The 23,872-nt window shown below is 37.8% G+C and overlaps 1 protein-coding gene across 5 annotated transcripts in view; it reads left to right on the forward strand.

The window, feature by feature from the left end:
• kmt2ca (lysine (K)-specific methyltransferase 2Ca) overlaps positions 1-23,872 on the forward strand; it is a 184,712-nt gene that overhangs the window by 61,565 nt on the left and 99,275 nt on the right. For all 5 annotated transcript variants that reach the window (XR_013815734.1, XR_013815735.1, XM_079806795.1 and 2 more), the window contains exons 4-7: positions 3,474-3,624; positions 9,712-9,924; positions 14,750-14,901; positions 14,985-15,094. Coding sequence is in view for 3 of the 5 variants with exons in the window: in XM_079806795.1 (XP_079662921.1) it covers positions 3,474-3,624; positions 9,712-9,924; positions 14,750-14,901; positions 14,985-15,094 (626 nt within the window). In the remaining 2 variants the exon portion in view is untranslated. The remainder of the gene's footprint in view (positions 1-3,473; positions 3,625-9,711; positions 9,925-14,749; positions 14,902-14,984; positions 15,095-23,872) is intronic.

Here is a 23,872-nt window from a genome sequence, read left to right on the forward strand (position 1 = left end):
TTTTTTTGTCCTTTGCCTTCTCCTGATTCTTCAAATGTCTTTATATGACCACTTGAATACCACATCTTGAGTATCCAGTTCATTTGCTTTGTTTTCCCTTTGAAAGTGGCTTTGCTGATGCAAAGTTATGTTTTTTTTTCTGTGATCTTTGGCACATTGAATGGAATGTGATTGAAACTTGGTCTTATTAGCAAGCTTCCAATGAATTAAACTCATACAACATGTGTATGTAATGCTCAAGCATGTCTTGCACAAACCCGGTGTAATGGACCTTTTTCACAGCAGTCATTTTGACATGAAATAGTAGCGATGACATTAGTAAGAGAGCCAGTTTCCTGCTATTGCTCAAGTATAAGGGGAGGTCACACTAAAAACTTGCCACTTTAACCTACAGAAGCTGTTTTTTCCTTTCCACATCAAAAAAGGTGGAGCCTCAGAACACATCTATCTATTACATCATTGCCATGAATCAATGGTAGTTTGTAGGGGTGTGACGAGACACTTAGCTCACGAGACAAGACACACGATTGGGTTCATGACAAGATTTTTACAGAGTATTTTTAAGAAATCCTCAATGACAAAATTCATGAGTGGAAAAATAGTCTGCAGGTGCATTTTGAAAAGTTTTAAATATTCATATTGTATTTCAGTATTTTCTGAGTATGAATTCTATGCATTGAAAGACAGCAATATATAGGCACATATTTTTCCACAAACTGACTGTCTTCTCTCCATTATGATTTCAGTCTCTTCTGACCTTACTGTACATGAATTATGAACTTCCAGAACTTCTGATTGAGGCTGTGTCTTAATTCAACTCCTTTCCACAAATTGAACATTGAGAATTTATTTTTATTTATACTGTGTTTATTTCTGTCTTATTAAGTGCAGACAATAAGTGTAACCATAATCAAAGCAGTCTCTCAATATTAAAAGTGCAAACAGTGACCAAAACCGAGATCAGAGCTAAGAGGTGGTTACAACTATACAGCCCAGCCCAAGATAGCTTTGATATTGGCAGACTGGCTATTGTATGTAGCCTATTTTGTGAGCATCAGAAATCTGCTGTTTTACTTTCGCTTTCGATTTGTTATTGTACATACTCTGTGTATAGGGAGCGGAGGTGCCAAGCGCGCATTCTACAAGAGAAGACATTTATCAGACACTTAGGCTCTGTTGCGCTATGAATTCTCTGCCATGGCCTTTCCTGTCAGTCATCTCGCCTTACTCTCTTCACGCGATCAGCAGAGGCATATTCAATGCTAATTTCACCCTCACCCTATTGGTGATATCGCTAGACAGCTTTTCACACAACGAGAAATCTTGTCACATTTTGATATCGCAAGATCTTGTGGCACGAGATCTTGTTACACGCCTAGTAGTTCAAACTTTTGCCATGAGCTACATCTGTGTTCTAAGTTATACATGGTGGAAAACAGACTCTCTCATAAGAGTTAGTCATTCTTCATGTCACACTATGTTTTCATCATCTTATGTATCAAACTTTGGTGCACACCTGTTTTTTTTTTTTTTTGTCTTCTACTGTTGTCCCTGTTCTTATGTCTCATGACATGATTGCTCTTTTGAACGATGGAAAAACAATGTTCTGCCTTTTCAAACATTGTTTTAACAAGTGCTGTGTGGGCAAGTCTGCCATGAGATGAGCCATTTTCATCCCTTTAAAGGTTGATATAAAGGTCATGACTCCCATTGTAGTGGCATTTTGTGATGCATCGTATTTTTTTTTTTCTATTGTTGTCCAGAAGAACAAAGTGTCAGTATCCACGGGGTTTTGAGGTTTGTTTGTTTTTTTGTTTTTGATAGAAATTAATACTTTTAGTCCACAAGGATGCATAAAAAATAACAGACATTTCTAGACATTCCGAATGTTCCGGAATATTTCTATTTGAAATAAATGCTATTCTTTTGAACTTTCTGTTCATCAAAATATATAATAAAATGAATAATAAAAGAATCATAAAAAATATAATTGTTTCCACCAAAAATATTAAGCAGCATAAATAAATAATAAATAATATTTCCTAGGCAGCAAAATTAGCAAATTATAATGATTTCTGATAGCCTGACAAGCCAGACCCACATCAAGATGTTGGGTCTGGGAACACACCATTGGCAGGGCTTAATCCGAGAGGCGGGATAAACGGTTGTCTTTTAAATTCCCTCTGCACACACTAGGATAGCGCTACAACCAACCAGAACGCTATCAGTGGTGACAACCGATGTGTTTTCCCACCAGCGGCGTTAGTTGATAGATTCAACTTTTGACGTATCCGGTCGGCTAAACTCAGAGCACATCTTACTTTTTTAAGAATGACTTCAGTGCCATAACGTTCTTTGTTAGCAGGGAAGTAGCAGGGATTTCACGCGTAACCGTCACAACTCTGCCGTAATTATGTAAAGCCTGCCCACTGACTCTATACATGCTGTGATTGGCCTGACTCGAGTTTTGTTTTTCAAGCTCGCCAGTCTACGGAGAGTTGCTAAACTGCCCTGGCTCTAAATTACATTTGCTGCCGCTAGGGTGCATCTAGATTTCTAGGCTAGAGTTCTGAAGGATCATGTGACACTTTCCATACAATTACGTAGGGTTTGAAGCTTTCAAACGTCAAAAAGCACTATTAAAGTATAAAGAATATAGCACTTCTATGATTATTGTTTTGTACAGTTTTTGTTATATGTAAATCCAATGCATCATCACGCAAACCCATTTGAGAACTGCTGTTTTTATACATTTCCTCATCTTCCTCATGGGTCATTGTAACTTTCATCTGCCCGCTCGTCTTCTTTTACTGCTTTAATGTAGCACCAGCAAATTATGTTTACTGATATGAATGCCACATTGCTGCAAGACAACATTCTTCACTCATACGACCGTTTCCACTAATCCAGTGGGCGTATGAAATGTTTCCCGGAAAACCAGCTTGCGTTTCTGGTTATGTAGGAACACTTGATCGATAATTATTGTTTGTGAAGTTTTAAATGAGTCATGGTGTGTTTGTACACTCTAATTAATTAAATCAAGTATTATGTATACAATTGTAGCTCCTCTCTGTCCTTCAGTTTCTGGGGTTCATTTTAAACATCTTATCAAGGTGAGCCGGGGGAGTGTTTTTTTTTCTTTCTTTCTTTCTAATTGAATGAACATACAAAAATGTTTGCAATTTCAACATGAATAAACATCTGGTTATGTGTTAATTCCCGAGCTTGGTGCTTGTGGCCCGCTCACATGACCTTGGTTACGCTAGCAAAAAATGTGTTTTAGAAATCAAACATTTTTGGATTAATTGTAAGAAAAAAAAAAATCATGATACTTCTGCACAAATTCAGGGCCATTTATTACTTGTCAATAGGGTCTTTTTTTGATTTCATGTTGACAATTTTTTGTTGTTCAAGAAAAAAAATTGAAAATAGAAAGCATATTAAAATAGTCACTGTCCTGTTTGAATTCATAGATATGCTGGAGCCAGAAACGGATGACGATTTCCCTGAGCCACTGGATCTCAGCCCCAGAGACGAGAGGCCTCTGTCCCCGCTCTTCCAGCGTTCCGTGTCAGAAGACTCTGCTGGCTCGTCCGCCTCCACCACTAGAAAAGCCAAAACTAGGTTAGTTCACACACACAAACACACACACACACACTCGACTGACTCAAAGCCGTGCGTATGTGTGCATTTAAAGGTTGAGCGGCAAGCTTTTATTAAGCTTTAATGTCACCCTGAAGAGGGTGAGAGAGTTCATACAAACGCAGTGTACTGCTAAACAATATTTGAACAGAAGAAAGTGTACTAACAGAAGGGAGTTCAAGGGTGTCAATAGGGTCTTCGAAAACAAGTGTACATCAGGTCAAAGAAAGGTTCTAGTTGCGTGTGTGTTTGTAATGAATTGTATGTGATGAAGAGAACATGCAATGTCCAAATCGTGAAAGAATCAACAACTGAGAGAGTTCTTTTTAAAGAATCAGTTGATTGGTTAATCAGTTTGAATAGTACACAGGACTTGATATTGGTGTGAATCATGGACTAAATCTGTCAATTACTTACTCACTGAATGAATAAAGCCCAAAGTGTACTTCGATTTTTTGTACGCATATGCGAGGGTCGGCATACAGTGCGCATGGTGCAATTTTTCCCCCACCAAAATGGTGTGCTTCGTTTTGTTTGTTTTGTTTAGTACACGTAGATAGCACATGAGCATTGAATTTTAGGCCCCATTTACACTGCATGGTTCAAGTGAGCCAATTCCGATTTTTCCCTCTCACGTGGCACAGATCGGATATGACGTGAACGTGTAAGCAGGAAAAAAACGCATGAATTCCGATATCCTCAGATCGGATTCAGGCCTCACTCATATGTGGTAATAAATCCGATATGATTCAGATGCGTGCATTTGCGTCTGCCATGTAAGCGGTCAAATCGGATATTCCCCAGTAAATGCGAGTCGTACGTCATTGAAAAAGGGACGGAGGCGAATGACGTCAACTCGGGTGGACAGGCTGCAACAAGGGCTCTCCTCTTTTTTCTCTGCCTTACGAGAGCAATGTTTTGCTGACCTTTAAAAATAGTGCGTAAAGCAAAACATTGAATAATCATTTTGTCTGGGTCCATTGCATATCACGCCATTTTACTTTCTTCTCCTTTTCCGGGTCAGAACGTCTTGGGCTGTTTCACCAGTGTATAGTGTAAATGCAAATATCGTATACGGGTCACTTTTAAAAGATGATGTAAGCGGGTCATCAAAAAAATCGGATATAGTCATCAAATCGGAATTGTGCATCAAGACCTGCAGTGTAAAGTCGGTCTAAGTCATCAAATGGTTCAGGTCATACTTAGAAGTGAGGGGTTATTATGTGAACGTGGGTAAGTGGACATCCATGACATGTGGTGTCCCACAAGGCTCAATTCTTGTACCACTTCTATTCAGCCTGTCTATGCTGTATGCCTGTATAACCAAGTTGCTTACCACAGCTATGCAGGTGACACTCAGATCAACTTGCATCTACCCTATCGCCTAATGACTACAGCCCCATTGACTCCCTGTGCTAACGCATTGAGGAAATTAACAATTGGATGTGCCAAAACTTTCGTCAGTTAAACAAAGACAAAACTGAATTCATTCCATTTGGAAACAAAGATGAAATTCTCAAAGTGAACGCCATCAAGGTGAGGGCTGTCTGGTTGGAAGAGTTGAGAGGATTGGGTAGTGAGACGGTGTGTTTACGCACGCACTCAGACATGAGTGGGGACACCAGGTCCTTGGATAAAGGCTGGTGTATTACAGAAAGCCATCAGAGACAGGCGGTTGGTGATAACTCCTTTCCATTTAGGGTTTGGAGGGATGCTGGAAGCCATCAGAAGCAGAAGGTGTTGGAATAACTCCTCCCTTTTGAAGGGTAGGTGGTCACTAGGAAGCCAGGAGTTGCTACTAATGTGTCTCACAAACCGAAGCTCTCTGACTCCTCCATTCAGGCAGGGGAGCCACACATTTAGTGATTCAGGTAGTCAGGAATAGTATTTTAGCCTTTAGTTAAATACGATTGTTTTTTTGTTTTCTTAAGCATGATATTTTTTATTTTCAATTTTTTTATGCAAATGTTGTGATTATTTTATGATAATTTTAATTAATTTTCTATGTAAAGCACCATTGTGTATGAAATATAAATAAACTTGCCGTGCCAAATCAGTTGTTCCAAAAAGGTAGCAATAACGGCCCAGGCCAATGTTTCACACTAGATAACGGAACCAAAGTTCACTGCCTGCATTCACGCACGCTATCAAATGGAGTATACTTTGAAAGGCTACGTGTTCAATTGTGCATATGCTAGCTAGCGTACACATTAAAAAAAACCTAAGTATACTTTGGGCGTTAGTTCTCTGTTGTGTCAGACATAATAACCTGCAGTTCAATCAGAAAATGTTACTTTGTTTTTAAAACATAGGCACAACAATTTTGAAGATCCCAATTTCAGGATTTTGCAAACACTGGTACGCATTGGCCACAGCTAGTGTGCTTTTTTTTGTTGCACACTCTGAGTGAAAGCAAGGGAGTGTGGGGGGAGGGGACCGCTGAAGCCCTGCTGCTGTCATTAGTAAAGGGAGGAGGCGAGAGAGTGCTCTCTTTTAGATTCCCAATTAGCACAGATTGTGCACTTGCTAATGTGCAGCACCATTTGCAACGTGTGAGAGGAGAGGAGACCCCCTTCAGTACTGCATGCGCATCACATCTTCTACTGACAGCAGCTCTCATGGGCTGCACAGCTGACAGAGAAAGTAAATGAACTCTAATGAGTATGTGCTGACAGTTATGACATTTCACTAAGATTTCACAACAATAACAATGTTTACGAGCAAAATATTGTCTGTGTATATACTAGTAAACACCCACACCCAAGGGCCAAATGACAGAAAACGTGAGAAAAAATCATGACTGTTTAGACTGGTGATTAGGTGTTTAATTACGGAAAAAGGTAAAGTTAAATTCCAGGGCAGCTCGGATGCTAAAAGAATTTTTGCATCCAGACAAGCAATTAATTTAATAGATGATGAGGAAGTTGTGTAATTTTGTGTTACATAGTTTTGTGAGTTATTAACCAAAAATTCTGGACCTACTGGGCCAAAGGCCAAAAGTCATTTTAAATACAGTTTAAATAAATTAACTACTCAATAGGAAAATTCTGTGTTGTTTTGTATGTAATATATTGACTAAACAAACTATTACATGTAGCAGGGTTTCCCAAATATGAAAAGCTAATAATTAATTATATAACGGAACATTTGCTGCATGGCTTAGTATAATTTTCAAATCATAAATGGCTGCAATTTAGTCTGAAGAGCTGTATGTTTCAGAGTGAAATGCGGCCCAGTGTTCCTTTACACGTGTGCAGTTCATGATGTAGTGTTTCAGGTAGGGCTGTAACGATTTGACCAAAAATAAAAACCTCGATTTATTGAACATTTGACCTCGATTACGATTAATGAACGATTATTTTGTTTTTTTTTGTTTTTGCCCTCATAAGGTTTTTGAGTAAGTTCCTGATAAGGTTTGTACTGTAAATATTTTCTACTATTAAAGGTGGATTTTTTTTTTCCTAATGAAAAAGTGCATTTCTTTGTGATTTTAAAATACTTGAAGGAAACGTTTCACTTTCAGCAGTTATTGTCTATAGGGCAGATTTCTGTTTGTTGTACATCAGATACAGATAAATTAACACTGTAGGCCTACATTACATTTATTTGAATGCATCAATGAGAGAGTGATGGTGTGTGTGTGAATTACTCATACCGTCTCTATTCATTATTAAGCTGTGGTTTGTACTTACTGCAAAGGTATTAAAATGTATGCCTATAACGGTTGAGTTTCTAAGCTACTTTAGTGACTTTACTTTAGTCACAGGACAGCGTTTACACTGCGTTTCTGCTGCTCCTCTGCGCGCAATCTTCATGTGACGCAGGTGAAAGATCTGCCTTCAGGACACGCGCGCGCGTGTTGTCAGAGACACGGCTCGGCTCTCTGTGTCACAGAAAGAAGCTGAGCACTGAACGGATACGTATTGTTGTTTTTGAATAGTGCACAATCACTTTAAATGTTGAAACTGGCAAGCCTTAAACGCATACTTCGCAAACTTTATGAGCACGAAAGTGAAAGCGGCTTCGGGGCTTGCGCGCGCCGTCTCTCTGTGTGTGTGTGTGTGTGTGTGTGTGTGTTTCGGTGGCAGCGCGTATAGGCTATAAGAACAGCAATTAACTGACCTGTATAAACTGTGTAAAACATGCAGTTACTATAGTGATTCTGGGCATCTATAAACACAGATAACTGCTCCTGAATCTCTCTGTGCCTGCAAACTGCACTTGATGTGACTGACGGGGCGGAGTCACGTGAAAACCGAAATAACCGACATGGGAAAAATATGTCGGTTAGAGGTTCTGAATGTCGGTTTCGGTTATTTTTCGATTAATCGTACAGCCCTAGTTTCAGGATCTCAGAAGGGATCAATTCATAATAAATGAACCAAGCACATATATTTATGTAAGTAGATCACAGCCTTTGCAATTTGACTATCACATTAAACCACATCATGATATCGATTTTATTTTAATATATCATGCATCCCTAGCTTTCAGCAAGTGTTCAAACATAAAGATGGCAGTTGTGGGTAGGGATGGGCACAATTTTTCATTTCAAGTACTGATAGGTCTCAAACAAGTACGCAAGTATTTGAGTACTCGGGGTGGGGCGTGTCTATAATGGTGGTTATCAATAATGCATCAATGTTTTTGACAAATATACCTGCATGAGGTGAAGCTGAAGAATGAAAGAACAGCAGTAAACTGAAGCCTGTACTATATTGACACATCCCATATGAGATAATCAGATATCCAACATTTAAACATAATATTATAACTGTATTTGCACAAAAGGACGCAAGTGAACTTGAACTAAGTTATGTGCTACCATGAAAATGCTACTCCTGTTGTAGATATGCTCTTCCCTTAACAACGCGTTAAAACACGGGCAACTAGAGCACAAAGAATTCACAGCATTCTATTGTTTTTTTTTCATTATAATGTTATGTAATGGCACATTTGTTCTCTGATCTCTTTTTTCACATCCTAGTTTTTTTATATTGCCTGCACAAAAATTTGCTGGCGTCTGCAGCAGATCACACTATAAATAAACGCGTTATCGCTTACTGTAATGGAAGAGTTTTTACCTCTTTACCTACGTTTCTACTTCCATATGACAGTTTGCTGCGTGACGTATTTTCATAGTTATTTTGCACATGCGGGTCACAGTACATTAAAGGATGCATGAAATTGATCAAAAGTAATGACAGACATTTATAGACATTTATAATGTTACAAAGATTTTGTATTTAAAATAAATGCTTTTCTTTTTAACTTTCTGTTCATCAAAGAATCATAAAAATATCATTGTTTCCACAAAAATATTAAGCAGCATAAATAAATAATAATAATAAATGTTTCCTGGGCAGCAAAATCAGCATATTATAAGGATCATTGGACACTGAAGAAAGTATTGGTCTACTATAAAATACATTTTAAAATGCGTGCTGCGTGACGTCTTTTTATCGTTCTTTTGCACGGGTCACAGGTACCGCCCAAAATGCCACAATAACCAATCAGAGAAAAAAAAAGTAAAAGTCATTGTTTTTATGATTGCCAGTGTCGTGTCCGAGTACTCGAGCTGTGACTTGATTAGAAGCTCTTGTCTTTTGACTGATTTAGAGTGTGATTTCACTGTCAGAGCCATCCAAGGATGTCATTTCCTCTCACGTAATCCTTTTTGAGTTTGGTCACCCAGTCAGAACAGTTCTAGCACCTCAGTGGGGTACTGGGGCATGAGGCATGGACTATGAACCCCTGACTTGATTGTTGCACACATAAAGCAGTGAGGGTTGGATGCGCAACTGCTTAATGACTTGGGGCTAAACAATCTACTTGAATGCAACCGCTTTTGGCTATGAAAGGTCACTTTTTGGCATACAGAACGGAATTCATAACAGCGAGTTGCACATTGCATTCTCAGTATTGGACTTTAAGTATGCAAAACAGAACCATGCACTTGCAATGTTGGCCCAACATTTATGGCTATATTTGTTTACTCAGGAATATGTTATGTTATGATCGAATAAGTCTGAAAATATTTTCTAAAATCTCTTCTCTCATCCCTCTCAGAGAAAAGCTCTGTGCCTTCTGCTACTGTGGAGAAAAGAGTCTCTTGGGTCAGGGTGAGTTGAAACTGTTTGGACCCACGCCTGGTTACGTCCCCTTGCACATCCGGAACCGGCGCGGAAGCTCCGAGAAGGATGACGATTACCATGACGATGACAATGATTTCGATGACAATGACAACCGCAGCCCAGGGAATCGTGGGAGTAGCCTAAAAAAGTGAGTTATTACTGCTGTTGTTTTAAACAAGTTTTAAAAGGAAATGGAAAAATGAATGCAATAAATATGCAAAATGTACACATGAATTGAATTTTGTTGCAACACAGTTTTTCCGATGTCTCACGGCATGAGTGCTCAATTTTTAAGATATGTCAAGTTAGATAACAGTTCAACTGTTGAAAATGACTCTTGCATTCTGTTGCAATATATAATCACAAGAACACGTCCATCAGTTTTTGTAGTTGTTAATGTTATTAAGACAAAAATAAAACTCCTATTTGTTACAGCTCGTTTACCACATGCACGTGTGTGCATAAGTGGAATGAGGAAAGAAAAAAGCACAGTTTGTGGTAGTCCTTTTGGAGGTGGTTTGGTGCGGTTCTGAAGTGTTTGATTGACGTGGCTTTAAGCTGTGATGTGCAATGAGGTTGTGTAGAGGTGAGAGTGAAGAAGGGCTTGCAGGTTTTGTTTGTTGCAGGGACTAAAACCCCCCTGTTTAAAAAGCAATGACCCCGTCGACCCCTGTAGAGCTGAAACAATGCTGAGTGCTGTGCTAGGCACCATCTCATTAGATTGTGTAAATTACTCCTCGTAATCAAACACAATGCGGCTGTAATCTAGGTTCATCTTTGTAATGGTGAGGTTTAAATTTAGTTTGATCTTAATTTATTTTCACATGAATTGTTTAATTAAGCATAATACCATGACCTCACACACACACAACAGTTCAAAAGTTGCTTCAAACCAAAAGTTCAGAACGGGCATTTTGAATGTACAGTAATTAATAAGGAAATTTGAAGGAAATAATGAAAATTCTTGTTTACTCACCCTGATGTTGTAGCTAAAATAGTTTAGTCAGTACAATATCCATCCATACAATGTGTGCCTCTTTTTCCATACAATGAAAGTGAATGGCTCCAAAAAGTACCATAATATAGAGCACAAGTTATTTAAACTTATTTTGTCATGCTTTTATTTTTATACATACAATACTGTGACTGCTCCAATAATCGTTCACTTTCATTGTATGGGAAAGATCAATCTTGGAAAGAAAGCAAGTCATATGGTTTTGGAATGGCATGAGAGTGGTTAAATTAGAATTTTCCTTAAATTAGGACAAAAATTCCTTGTTGCAGGCTTGGAAATGGACAACATGGTTGCATTTCCCAAATACATTCTTAAAAGGCTCTAGCTTTGCTGGATGGAATCTGATGACTGAAGTTCTGGGTCAAACAGAACTTGCCTCTTCCATTGTGCTTTCTGATGGAGAGGAATGGAGTGCTTTGACCCAAATACGCTGGGAATTGCTAATGAATCCAACACCACAATTCAATTTGGGTCAATTAATTTGGTGCCAAAATTGCCTGATGATTAGTTACTAGATGGAGGGTTAAAGGAGAAATCCATTAGAGAGAACTCAACCAGCAGCCTTTCACAGAGCTCCACGTGACCTGTTGTCAAAAGTTCCTGTCCATAGCCACCCTCTGGCTCATTGGATGAGTGCCTAATTTGCTTAGCTTCTCTCAACCAATCAGACACCTCTCTGAGGAATGGTGACGTAATGCTCTCTGTGCAGTCTCTGGCTGGTTTCCAACAGGCAGTGGATTGTTGTGTTGGAGGCATCTGATTGGGTAGTCTGAGCTGGAACTGTGCCAGTTATTGACAGGGGAGTGAAAACAATAACAGCTCAAAAGAGCGAAGGAGGACCACTGCATATCATTTAAGGTAGATACTGTTAAGGTGGACCAGACATTGCTGAGAGTGTGTTTTGTAAAATGACACATGACTGACATTAATAATGACTCGCGCAGAATCTAAATATAAGAATTTCAATATATAAGCGGTGTTTGAAAACTTAGTGAGCTATGTGTACATAGGCAGCTAACTGTTAAGGCAGGTTCCTAGACATCATGAAACCTCATTAGTGACTGATTTGGAATGCTTCACGTAGGCAGCAACTTCTCATGGGAGACCAGACTCCTGAATGATTCGCATATTTTTTCCCCCCAAACCAGTTCAGCGCAAACCCCACAGCTGATACCATTTCAGTTGTTATGTCAATCATACTGCTTATTGCTTACATAATGCTTAAATACTTGGATTATTATTTGTGATGAATGTGTCACAATGCTTTCTAAGGGTGTCTGAATATGTCTAGATATCACCGTGAAATGGACATTGATTTTAGAGGACAGAGAAAAAAATATTTTGTTTTTCTTCCTTTAAGTGTATTGGTTTAAAGGAATAGTTCACCCAAAAATAAAAATTACCCCATGATTTACCTCAATCCATCTTAGGTGTATATGACATTCTTTTTTCAGACAAATATATTTTTTAATATAAGTCTGATTGTATTCGTCTTAAAGAAGAATGTCATACACACCTAGGATGGCTTGAGGGTGGGTTAATTATGGGAAAATAGTTATGGGTGAACTATCCCTTTAAGGGAGAGGGGTGGTTAAGTGCTTTTGGTAGATGTGATGTTTTAGCTGCTTCCTAAAAAAATGCCATCTCATGGAGCAAAGAGAGTGAAGGGTTTTGTGCCTCGTTGTAAAGAAACAAGTCATTGCTCCGTCAGTCACCATAGCTGATGGGAGGTCTTGTATGACTACACTTGTATGAGTGAATTAGGAAGTTGCAGTTCCAGTGGCAGTCCTGAAAGCCAGTGTCAAAACCTTAAAAGGCAGTGACTGCCAGTGGTGTGTGATGAGGAGGGGTGACTCTGAAACTGCACATGGCAATACTGTAGCAACCAAAGTACTGTACCTGGGATTCCCAAGTCAGAGAGTGTGGACAGGAGGATCTGGTGGTTTACAGTATCGAAGGCAGCAGACAGGTCCAGTTTAATAAGGACAGATGATTTGGAGTTTTCTCTGGGCAGCTGAAGAGTTTCAGCAGTGGTCAGCAGGACATTTCTGTGGAATGTCTGCTTTTGAACCCAGACTTGTTGTTGTCACTTAGATTATTCTGTAAGAGAAAAGCAGAGATGAAAACAAGAGTTTTTTGGAGAAAAGTAGGGTCTGTAGTTTACTAGTTTTCAAGTGCTGTAATATTGAATGTTGTTGTTGTTTTTTTTAAAGGAAATTTCCTGTTTTGAGGGATGTAATGTTAATGTGAGTTAGAGGGGGTGGGAATGTTGGTAAGATCTTCTGTAGTGGATGGGTGGGGACTGGTCTAAGGGACAGGTTATTGGATTGCTGGCACAGAGAATTTGGAGACCTTCTCTGTGAAGAGAGAGAAATAATAGAATAGTGGAATGTGTGTGGATGAAGGTTGGTTGTGGCTAAGTGGTGCAGAGAATTGGTTGCTGATGGTTGCCACCTTATCTGTGAAAGTCATCAGCAGTCATAGAAAAGGTGGGATATGGGGGAGGGAATGGAGAGGTAACCGGACAAACCTGTCTTTTGCCGTTGGTCAGAGTCTGTTGGTGCAGCGTGAATTGGCCTTAAGGCTGGAACGGTGTACATCGGCAGCAACGTGAAACGTTCAGTATACTCAACTAAATTTGATCGCAGTACAGTTTGGTATCTTAGTTATTAGTTTAGCAAGATGCCAATGATACCAAAGCATACTATAAGTATAAAATATACAGCATAGTGAAACATTTGGTTAAATAATAAATGTGAGATTGTGGTCCAGTGGGTTAAACCATGGAACTGATACGCAAAAGGTTGCTGGTTCGATCCCAGCGGTCACCACCAGTGTGTCCTTGAGCAAGGCACTTTACTCCATGTTGCTCCAGGGGGATTGTCCCTGTAATAAAGGCACGCTTGGATAAAAGTCACCAAATGCCGTCTGCCAAATGCATAAATGTAAATGTAAATAGTATTTTTTTATCAATTTGCACAGATTTTATCATTACTTTTTAGTATTTAATAAATATTTTAATCATTGTTTATCTCTGTCTGTCCTGGATGAATTTCTCAATGTATTCTGGAATTCTTCTGTGAAGTGATACTGCCTTATATTTTGGTGCACTTTTAAGACTTACATTTACTGCCTGAATATTTGGGAAGGTCTTTACACCAGCACTGCACCTATGATGCCTTAAAATGTAAAGAGCCACAATAGGAAATAGACGAATTTGCAAATGATTCCTGTAAGCAAATTCCTTTTATAATAAAATAAATTTGGGTTTTATGTAGTTTTGGATTTTGTGTTTTTCACAAAATCAACAACTACTAGTCAACAATATGAACCAAGTATGGAATCATTTCTAGGAATCCGAATCGTAAACATAATCCTTGAGTTCACTATACCCATCCCTTATGTCGCTCCTCCTCTGATGTAAGCCTTTTTAAAGAGGAAGTAGCACACCAAACGGTTTATTTATATTTATGCAGATGTTCTGGACAGAAGAGGGATCACATACAGTAGTCTTTCATCCTGTCCCTGCTGCAGCCCACTTCTGGCTGGCCCTCTTCAAACCGGCTCTCTTTTTAAATGTTAATTCCTTTTTTCCGCTTCTCTGAGTCTCTGTGGCTCACTCTCTCAGCGCCACATCCAATAAGCCAGTCATTCCTGCCCCCCACCCCCTTTCCGGCTCTCTTTCGTCCTCTCTCTTTCTCCGTCTCTTTCATACTTTGTCTCTGAACAGCCAGTCCTTGTGTTGAAGCCAAGTATGATAACCCCATACCTCGCTGTTGCAGACGGGGCTTCATGGATGTTGCACTTGCGATGTAGGCCTTCTTGAAAATAAATTGCCAAGTGTTTGGAATTTGACAAAAAAGCAGGCAACATAGCTGTCACTTTGAAATAGTCTTTAATAAATTGTTCAGTCTCTTTTTAGATTTAGCCTAATGTGTCCTTTCGTTTCCTTCCTCAGGGTCAGCTCTCCAGACAGTGGCCTGCACTCAACCTCTGCTCCTGGTAGTACAGACCCCGCTGCTGAGGAGCCCAGTCGCAAATTCTGGGATGAGCTGGGCCAAATAGGCCTTCCCGATGACATTAACGTTTCTTCTTTATTCGACCCCACTGGTAGGTAACCTTACAGTAGCGTCAAATTGACTGTTTGTGCCTTTCAATGGCTGATGGTGTTTATTGTTCGATTGTACCTGCAGGCCAGTGTTGCGCTCACCTGCGCTGTGCAGCCTGGTCAGAAGGTGTATGCCGTGGGGAGGGACAGTCGCTGCTGTATGTGGACAAAGCAATTGACTCAGGGAGCACAGAGGTGAGTGACATCTGCACCAGTATGTTTGAATGTGTCTGTGGATTTGTTTGCGCTTTCAACTTTAAAATGGTTGTTCCATCAACTTCAACTGACATATCAGCACCCAATCTGGCCCTGTTCCATGTGCATATACCAATGAAAAAGTAATTCTGTTTTGTAAACTTGCTGGTCTAATGTGGGAAAGTATATTCACAATTAAAAATGTAGTATAGACCTGTAAATAAAATAAAAAAACCCTCTAATATCGGGTGATGACCGATGTGGTATCATCACCTTTCGCTGCCATTGACACTGTTGCACATCTTCTGAAAGAGTACAACATCTCCGGAACCAAAAACAAGGGAAGGTGATGAAATGTGTAAACTAGAAAGAGCCATGAATGTTTTGTGAATATGATCAAAAATGCTGCCGCTTTTATTTTAGAAAATGCTGCCGTGGAAAAAGTGAAATATATTGTGCATCCCTAAAAGTATTGTTTGTACTTGTTATATGTAATTGATGTAGGGCTGCATGATTTGGGGGGGTATGTGCTTTTTGCTAATTCCTAATTTTAATATTGAGTTTGCTGTACATGTTTGTAGCTGCTCAATTTGGCCAAAAATGTTGTTATTATTATTATTAATGATTATAATAATAATATGGTTTAAACATGCATAAAAATGAATAAATAAAAGATGGTTTGCACGTGTTGCTTTCCCAAATGCATATAAACGTAAAAAAAACACATGCAGAGATGAGTTTGTGTAGAGCAATCGAGCTGCTCTAAGACACTGAAACACACAGCGCATTTCTGATTAACCATTGGGGGTGTGACAATACATCGATATAGATTGATACATCGATCTAATGTCTAAAGATCCAATGTATTGATAGCCTGACGTCGTCATACTCAATTCTAGTCAGAATATGAGTCTGATGCTGCTCCGTTGGGCTGTGATTATGGGGCGTGTTTCAACCGAACCAGGAAAGACCTCAATTGGATAGACCTACAACCAATCAGAGCAACGGAGCGACGCATAACGTTAGTTATCAAATGTCAACAGAACTCTACTGCACTGTGTTGCCATGTCCGCGGTTTGAAGCGACCCCAATTATGTGATATACAGACCCAGGAATGCGATTTTTAGCTGCCAGCCCTGCCAAAATAACACATATTTTACCCCCCAAATGCCTTTTTTCCCGGAGAACCCCCCATGGAAAGCTATTGGGCTTGTTTTTGGCCTACTTTTGAGGAACGTTAGCAATTGGGCGGGTTTTGTTGTAAAAACTTGGCAACCCTGTACCTGCACGCACACTGGAATAAGTAGCCTAACGTTAGAAGAAAAATATGAGTGTAAACGATCTTTGCCGGTGTTGTAAAAAAAAGGATTCACAGAGTTTACTTACCAACACGATCATCATTTCTGAGAGAAATAGTAAAGGTGAATGCATATACGAACAAGTTCTCCGTTTAGGATTAGAACAAACTCAACCCAAGCGCATTTGATGACGTAGATGATTACGTCACTGTTGATCATCTGTCCATCATCGTCTAAAGCCCGCCCTGACAATTTCATTGGTCCGAACAGTTTCTGTTCGGGCATAATTACTTCTCTACCGATCAAGTCCAGACCGAACTGCCCGAGTAAAAATGTTGTGGGCGGGGCTAAGTTCGGCTGGCATCCAGGCTAATGTATCGATGCAACACATTAAAAATTGATACCTGTAGTCTATACATTTAAGAGGCACCTTTATTTATATATATATATATATATATATATATATATATATATTTATATATATATATATATTTATATATATATATATATATATATATATATATATATATATATATATATATACATACATACATACATACATACATACATACATACATACATACATACATACATACATACATACATACATACATACATACATACATACATACATACATACATACATACATACATACATACATACATACATACATACATACATACATACATACATACATACATACATACATACATACATACATACATATATATATATATATATATATATATATATATATATATATATATATATATATATATATATATATATATATATATACGTATATACGTATATACGTATATATGTATATATATATATACATATATACATATATACATATATATGTATATATGTATGTGTATATATATATATATATATATATATATATATATATATATATATATATATATATATATATATATATATATATACACATACATATATACATATATATGTATATATGTATATATGTATATATATATATATATATATATATATATATACATATATACATATATACATATATATGTATATATGTATATATATATATATATATATATATATATATATATATATATATACACATACATATACATATATATATATATATATATATACATATATACATATATATGTATGTATATATATATATATATATATATATATATATATGTATATATGTATATGTGTGTGTATATATATATATATGTGTGTGTATATATATATATATATATATATGTATGTATGTGTGTGTATATATATATATATATATATATATATATATATATGTATGTATGTATGTATGTGTGTGTGTATATATATATATGTATGTATGTGGACAAAGCAATTGACTTGGGGAGCACAGAGGTGAGTGACATCTGCACCAGTGTGTTTGAATGTTTCTGTGGATTTGTTTGAGCTTTCAACTTTAAAATGGTTGTTCCATCAACCTAATTGACAACAAGTCTGGGTTCAAAAGCAGACATTCCACAGAAATGTCCTGCTGACCACTGCTGAAACTCTTCAGCTGCCCATAGAAAACTCCAAATCATCTGTCCTTATTTAACTGCCTTTGATACTGTAAACCACCAAACCCTCCTGTCCACACTCTGACTTGGGAATCCCAGGTACAGTACTTTGGTTGCTTGAGTATTGCCATGTGCAGTTTCAGAGTCACCCCTCCTCATCTCACGCCACTGGCAGTCACTGCCTTTTAAGGTTTTGACACTGGCTTTCAGGACTGCCACTGGAACTGCAACTTCAAAATTTACTCGTACAAGTACAATCAATGTTAATATTTGGTACAGTAGCCTTTGTTTGGAATTACAGAGGTCTAACGTTTCCTGTAGTTTTTCACCAGGTTTGCACACACTGCAGGAGGGATTTTGGCCCACTCCTCCACACAGATCTTCTCTAGATCAGTCAGGTTTCTGGCCTGTCGCTGAGAAACACAGAGTTTGAGCTCCCTCCAAAGATTCTCTATTGGGTTTAGGTCTGGAGACTGGCTAGGCCACTCCAGAACCTTGATATGCTTCTTACAGAGCCACTCCTTGGTTATCCTGGCTGTGTGCTTCGGGTCATTGTCATGTTGGGAGACCCAGCCTCGACCCATCTTCAATGCTCTAACTGAGGGAAGGAGGTTGTTCCCCAAAATCTTGCAATACATGGCCCCGGTCATCTTCTCCTTAATACAGTGCAGTCACCCTGTCCCATGTGCAGAAAAACACCCCCAAAGCATGATGCTACCACCCCCATGCTTCACACTCATCATTCTTCTTCCTCCAAACACGTTTAGTGGAATTATGACCAAAAAGTTCTATTTTGGTCTCATATGACCACATGACTTTCTCCCATGACTCCTCTGGATCATCCAAATGGTCATTGGCAATCTTAAAACGGGCCTGGACATGTGCTGGTTTAAGCAGGGGAAACTTCCGTGCCATGCATGATTTCAAACCATGACGTCGGTGGTCCCAGCTCTTTTCAGGTCATTGACCAACTCCTCCCGTGTAGTTCTGGGCTGATTTCTCACCTTTCTTAGGATCATTGAGACCCCACGAGGTGAGATCTTGCATGGAGCCCCAGTCCGAGGGAGATTGACAGTCATGTTTAGCTTCTTCCATTTACTAATGATTGCTCCAACAGTGGAACTTTTTTTACCAAGCTGCATGGCAATTTCCCCGTAGCCCTTTCCAGCCTTGTGGAGGTGTACAATTTTGTCTCTAGTGTCTTTGGACAGCTCTTTGGTCTTGGCCAGGTTAGTAGTTGGATTCTTACTTGATTGTATGGGGTGGACAGGTGTCTTTATACAGCTAACAACCTCAAACAGGTGCATCTTATTTAGGATAATAAATGGAGTGGAGGTGGACATTTTAAAGGCAGACTAACAGGTCTTTGAGGGTCAGAATTCTAGCTGATAGACAGGTGTTCAAATACTTATTTGCAGCTGTATCATACAAATAAATAGTTAAAAAATCATATATTGTGATTTCTGGATTTTTGTTTTTAGATTATGTCTCTCACAGTGTACATGCACCTACGATGACAATTTCAGACCCCTCCATGATTTCCAAGTGGGAGAACTTGCAAAATAGCAGGGTGTTCAAATACTTATTTTCCTCACTGTATATGGTTCTGCACATAATATCAGAAAATATCGTATCGCTGGTTGTGAGAATCGATATCGTATCGAATCGTGATGAACCGTCCGATTAACACCCCCTTTTAACCATGCAGCTCTTTATTGATTATGAAAGTTAAAAATGTGTTCTCAAAACTCTCTTAGTAGTAAATAAGCAAGTACATAAAGACTGCACTGTATTATTTTTTATAGTAACAGTCAGTGATGCCATTGTTTATCTCTGTGGACATGTGGGCTGAATTTGGCAGAGCTATACTGATCCCTTGATCCAGCATAATTTTGGTGGCAAAGGGCTATTAGTTAGGGTTGAGTGGGCCTGCGTTTGCGCCAGTTTGTATTTTTGAATGCATTCGCAAACTTGAGCTATAACTTTCCCTGAGATAATTTCTGTGAAGGAATGAAAAATGCGCTCAATGTTGATTAAGTATTCAGACTTAATCATGAATGGGGTTATTACTGGCAGTGAAAGAGACTGGAGAGGTTGTGTCGGTCCCCTGGTCTTTAAAATATTTTCTAATTAGGAGTGGAGCAGTTCAGAACTGCCACAGCCGTCTCTCTTGTGCAACTCTACTAATTAACACAATGCAATGTGGCAGACGCAGGGGCGCGTGGAAACCGGGCAGGGAAAGCACATTAGGAGTAATTAATTTTTATATCAGCTTGTCCTCTTCACCTGGGATCGGATTTTCGTGGAAAAACACATAGCATCCGATCTATCTTTGTGTGTGGATATAGAAAATACAGTCCTGATCTCTCATAACTTCAACAATTCAAATTGAAACTTACAATTTAAGTGTAATTGTGGTCCATGTTTTCTGTGAGATGAGCAATATTTCAGTAGACACTCCTTTTGTTTTGGTGTATCTACCTCTGGCACACATTTCTCTGCTTTTCTGCAACTGCAGAAACTGATAATGAGTCAGTGGGGACAGTTGTTCACAAAGTAAATGATTCAGATGATGCCTTAACTTTACATCATGCTAGGTTTTCCACACTTTCTCTGTGCGAGTGTCACCGTGACCATTAGATGTGTTGCTCTGCAGTTTACCAGTTTAGCAGCTTTATTGCCTGCATGTAGAAGCTGTTCAGTAATCCAGTGGACTTTGATTGAAGGTTTTGTTACTGTTTGCCAGACAGCAGAGGGGAGAACAGTTTATGACCGGGGTGACTGGGGCCTTTTTTAAGGTAGACCTGGTCTTCTAACAGAACACCAAGCCCAGTTGATTTACTGTATGTTTAGGAGCTCAAGACCAGCCAGTATGCGATTAGCAGTACAGCTGCTACATTTGGTTGGATTATGCATGCCAATTTGTAGATATTATATTTTGCGTAAAACAAGGATAATTGTTTCATAATTTCTTGCAATAACTCAGGAAACAGGTTGAATGGTTGAGCTTGATACTTTTCAACACTACTGTTAATCTAGAAATGGAGAAAATTTGAATGTTTATTTGTGTTCCTGTCATATTGTAGAAAGGGTCCAAAAGATGTCACTTCATTAGTAAATTAACTGTGGGACATGTTTAAGCATACAGTATTTTTTTGGTCAATTAAAACGAGTAAATTTTTTTTCTTTTTTACTACAATCATTTGAATATCAATAAAACAGATTATGTCACAGTTTTGATGTACAGTTATAATTGTTAGGATACAGGCATGAAGGTCAAGACCTGTGGGTGGAACATGTATTAAAAAAAAATAATCAAGGGGGAAATAGATGTTTGAAGTATTTACAAACTAAAAACGAACTACTACTCATGCTAGGTTAATCTTATGTTTAATAATATTGTACATTATATATATATATATGTATGTGTGTGTGTATATATATAAATATATGTGTAATAAAAATACACATATATACATATATGTGAAATACTTATTTGCAGCTGTATATCATACAAATAAATAGTAAAAAAAAATCTTACATTGTGATTTCTGGATTTTTTTTTTTTTAGATTATGTCTCTCACAGTGGACATGCACCTACAATGACAATTTCAGACCCCTCCATGATTTCTAAGTGGGAGAACTTGCAAAATAGCAGGGTGTTCCAATACTTATTTTCCTCACTGTATATGTATATGTGGTGTTGAATTATTTAAAAACTACAATAATTTTTCCATTTCCTGAAAAGTAGTCTTATATAATGCTTCTCAAAACAAGACCATGATTTTTATTCCTCTAATTCTTAAGGGGGGAAAAGTAACCAATTTGTACCCTATTCATGGAAAGTGCCAGCTACCGGAGGGTGTTGCCAGCATGGCTGCTGAATGAACTGACTTGCTCCAATAAGGACTTTGTTTTGATGTAGGTTTATCCTGGCATTGACTCGCAGAGCTGTGAAATAGTAAAGAGCTGAGGATGACCTGAACTTCACACAGTCCCTTCCCCCAGATCATCTTCCTGCGACTTTATTCGAACATGTACTGTATGCGTGAACAAAATATAATATTTTCCCCACATTTAGAAGCGATTGTGAAAGGTTAATATTGTTAATTTTGTCAGCTGTTTTTAAATTTAGTCTTAGAATTTACTTTTTAGTTGATATTTTTTAATCATATTTAGTCCACCTTGTCCTGTTTTTGTTTAATCAAGTTTTAGTCGACTACCCCTGATTTCACAGACACAGTCCCAGACAAAAATTGTTTTGTCTCAAGATGCACACCATTAATGTTTTTTCTAAGGCACGTTTATAAATGTTCTAATTGAACTAAGGCCTAATCCTGGCTTAATCTAACCCTGTCTGTGAACCCAGACATGTAGGCCTGGTTTGTGATTGTTAATTTTACCATTAATGCAGCATGACTAAAATGTTTTCATTGACTAAAACATTTTAGTCATGCTCCATAATGATTAAATTGATAATCACAATTATTTTGCTCAAAGTGGATTTCAAATGGAGATTGCTTGTTTGAACAGTGTTTTTAGATCATTGTGTTGATCTAAGTTTCTAGTGTGTTTTTGGTGTGTTCTAAGTTTTAGTAAGTGTTTTTAGATCATCGCTTCTGCAGTGTAGAGAGCGTATACGCATGGTTGCCAGATTGCAAATATTAAGTAAAGCACCAGGAAGAAAATGTATCCTTTTACAGAAAATCTCTTTGGGGCATTTAAACTTTTGACATATGGCAACCGCAAGCATAAAAGCTTGTAGATATTTTGATTATGATATATTTTGACTTTGGGGGTTGGGGGTTGGTGATTGGCACACATATCGATTTCGAACTTGATTCAGTATCAATTCATATAGCCTACTGTACATATAGGGGAAAATAAGTTTGCCTTTTCAGCACTATTTTAAACTTTTCTTGAGTTAAATTATATTTGCTTGCATTCATTAATATTCTCTTGTGTGTGCTTATATGAGTATCATTAAAAAATATTAGGATGTAAGTAATTAACGTTTTAAAATTTCACATTTAAAGAAATCTAGTGTTTGATCATGACTAAATATGTATTCAAATGCAAAACCTAAAAATAAATAAGCAGTTATGATCTGCAATACTTTTTTGAGCAACTAGATGCATGTATATTTAGCCATACAGGCACCTTTAGTGGGTTTACATGGCATTACAAATGAAATTTATTATTTTTCCAGCCACAAAATCACTCTAATTTGCCTTTTTTCATTGGAATTCTCTATTTTAACCTTAATTACACTAATATAAATAAGAAAAATATTAGAAGAAAAATATTTTAATTCATTAAATGGTCATTCATGGACCATAATTATTGCACAATTTTTAGGCCTATTTAGTACCACAAGATCTCCTCAAAATATTCAATAAATATTATTAAACTAAAATATAGAACATTTATTTAAATGAAAAAGAGTTAAGGTGTATGGTCACATTTGATCACCAATGAGAGTGTGACCAATTAGTAAGGAATACCTGAGGGCTAAACACAAGAAAAACATTAACATTAATGTGAACAATGTTGCATCTCCATCACTCTCCATAATAAAATGATACTGTAAATGGTTGACGTAATAATCAATGCACACTATGCTGTACTGTTTACTAGGGCTGTAATCAACCAAAGAAAATCTTGGTCGACTGAAGTCCTGAAATTTTCGACTAAAAATCGACTAAAAATGACGTTAGGAAAAAAAACATTAAATTAATAAGCTGCGCACTGTGCGCAGTACTTGTAGCCTTGTTGTCTGCATAAATGAATTATAAATAAACATAAAAAACTAGTAGGCTATTTGCAGTATATTAAATAGTTTTTGAGCTGATTATTTTGCACTGAAATGAGTCTGACACACGAGTCTGTCGGCTCTGACAGCGTTGCATCACGTGCACCTGCGCAATATCA

This window comes from Gobio gobio, assembly GCF_949357685.1.
Source record: "Gobio gobio genome assembly, chromosome: 23".
Taxonomy (NCBI): Eukaryota; Metazoa; Chordata; class Actinopteri; order Cypriniformes; family Gobionidae; genus Gobio; species Gobio gobio.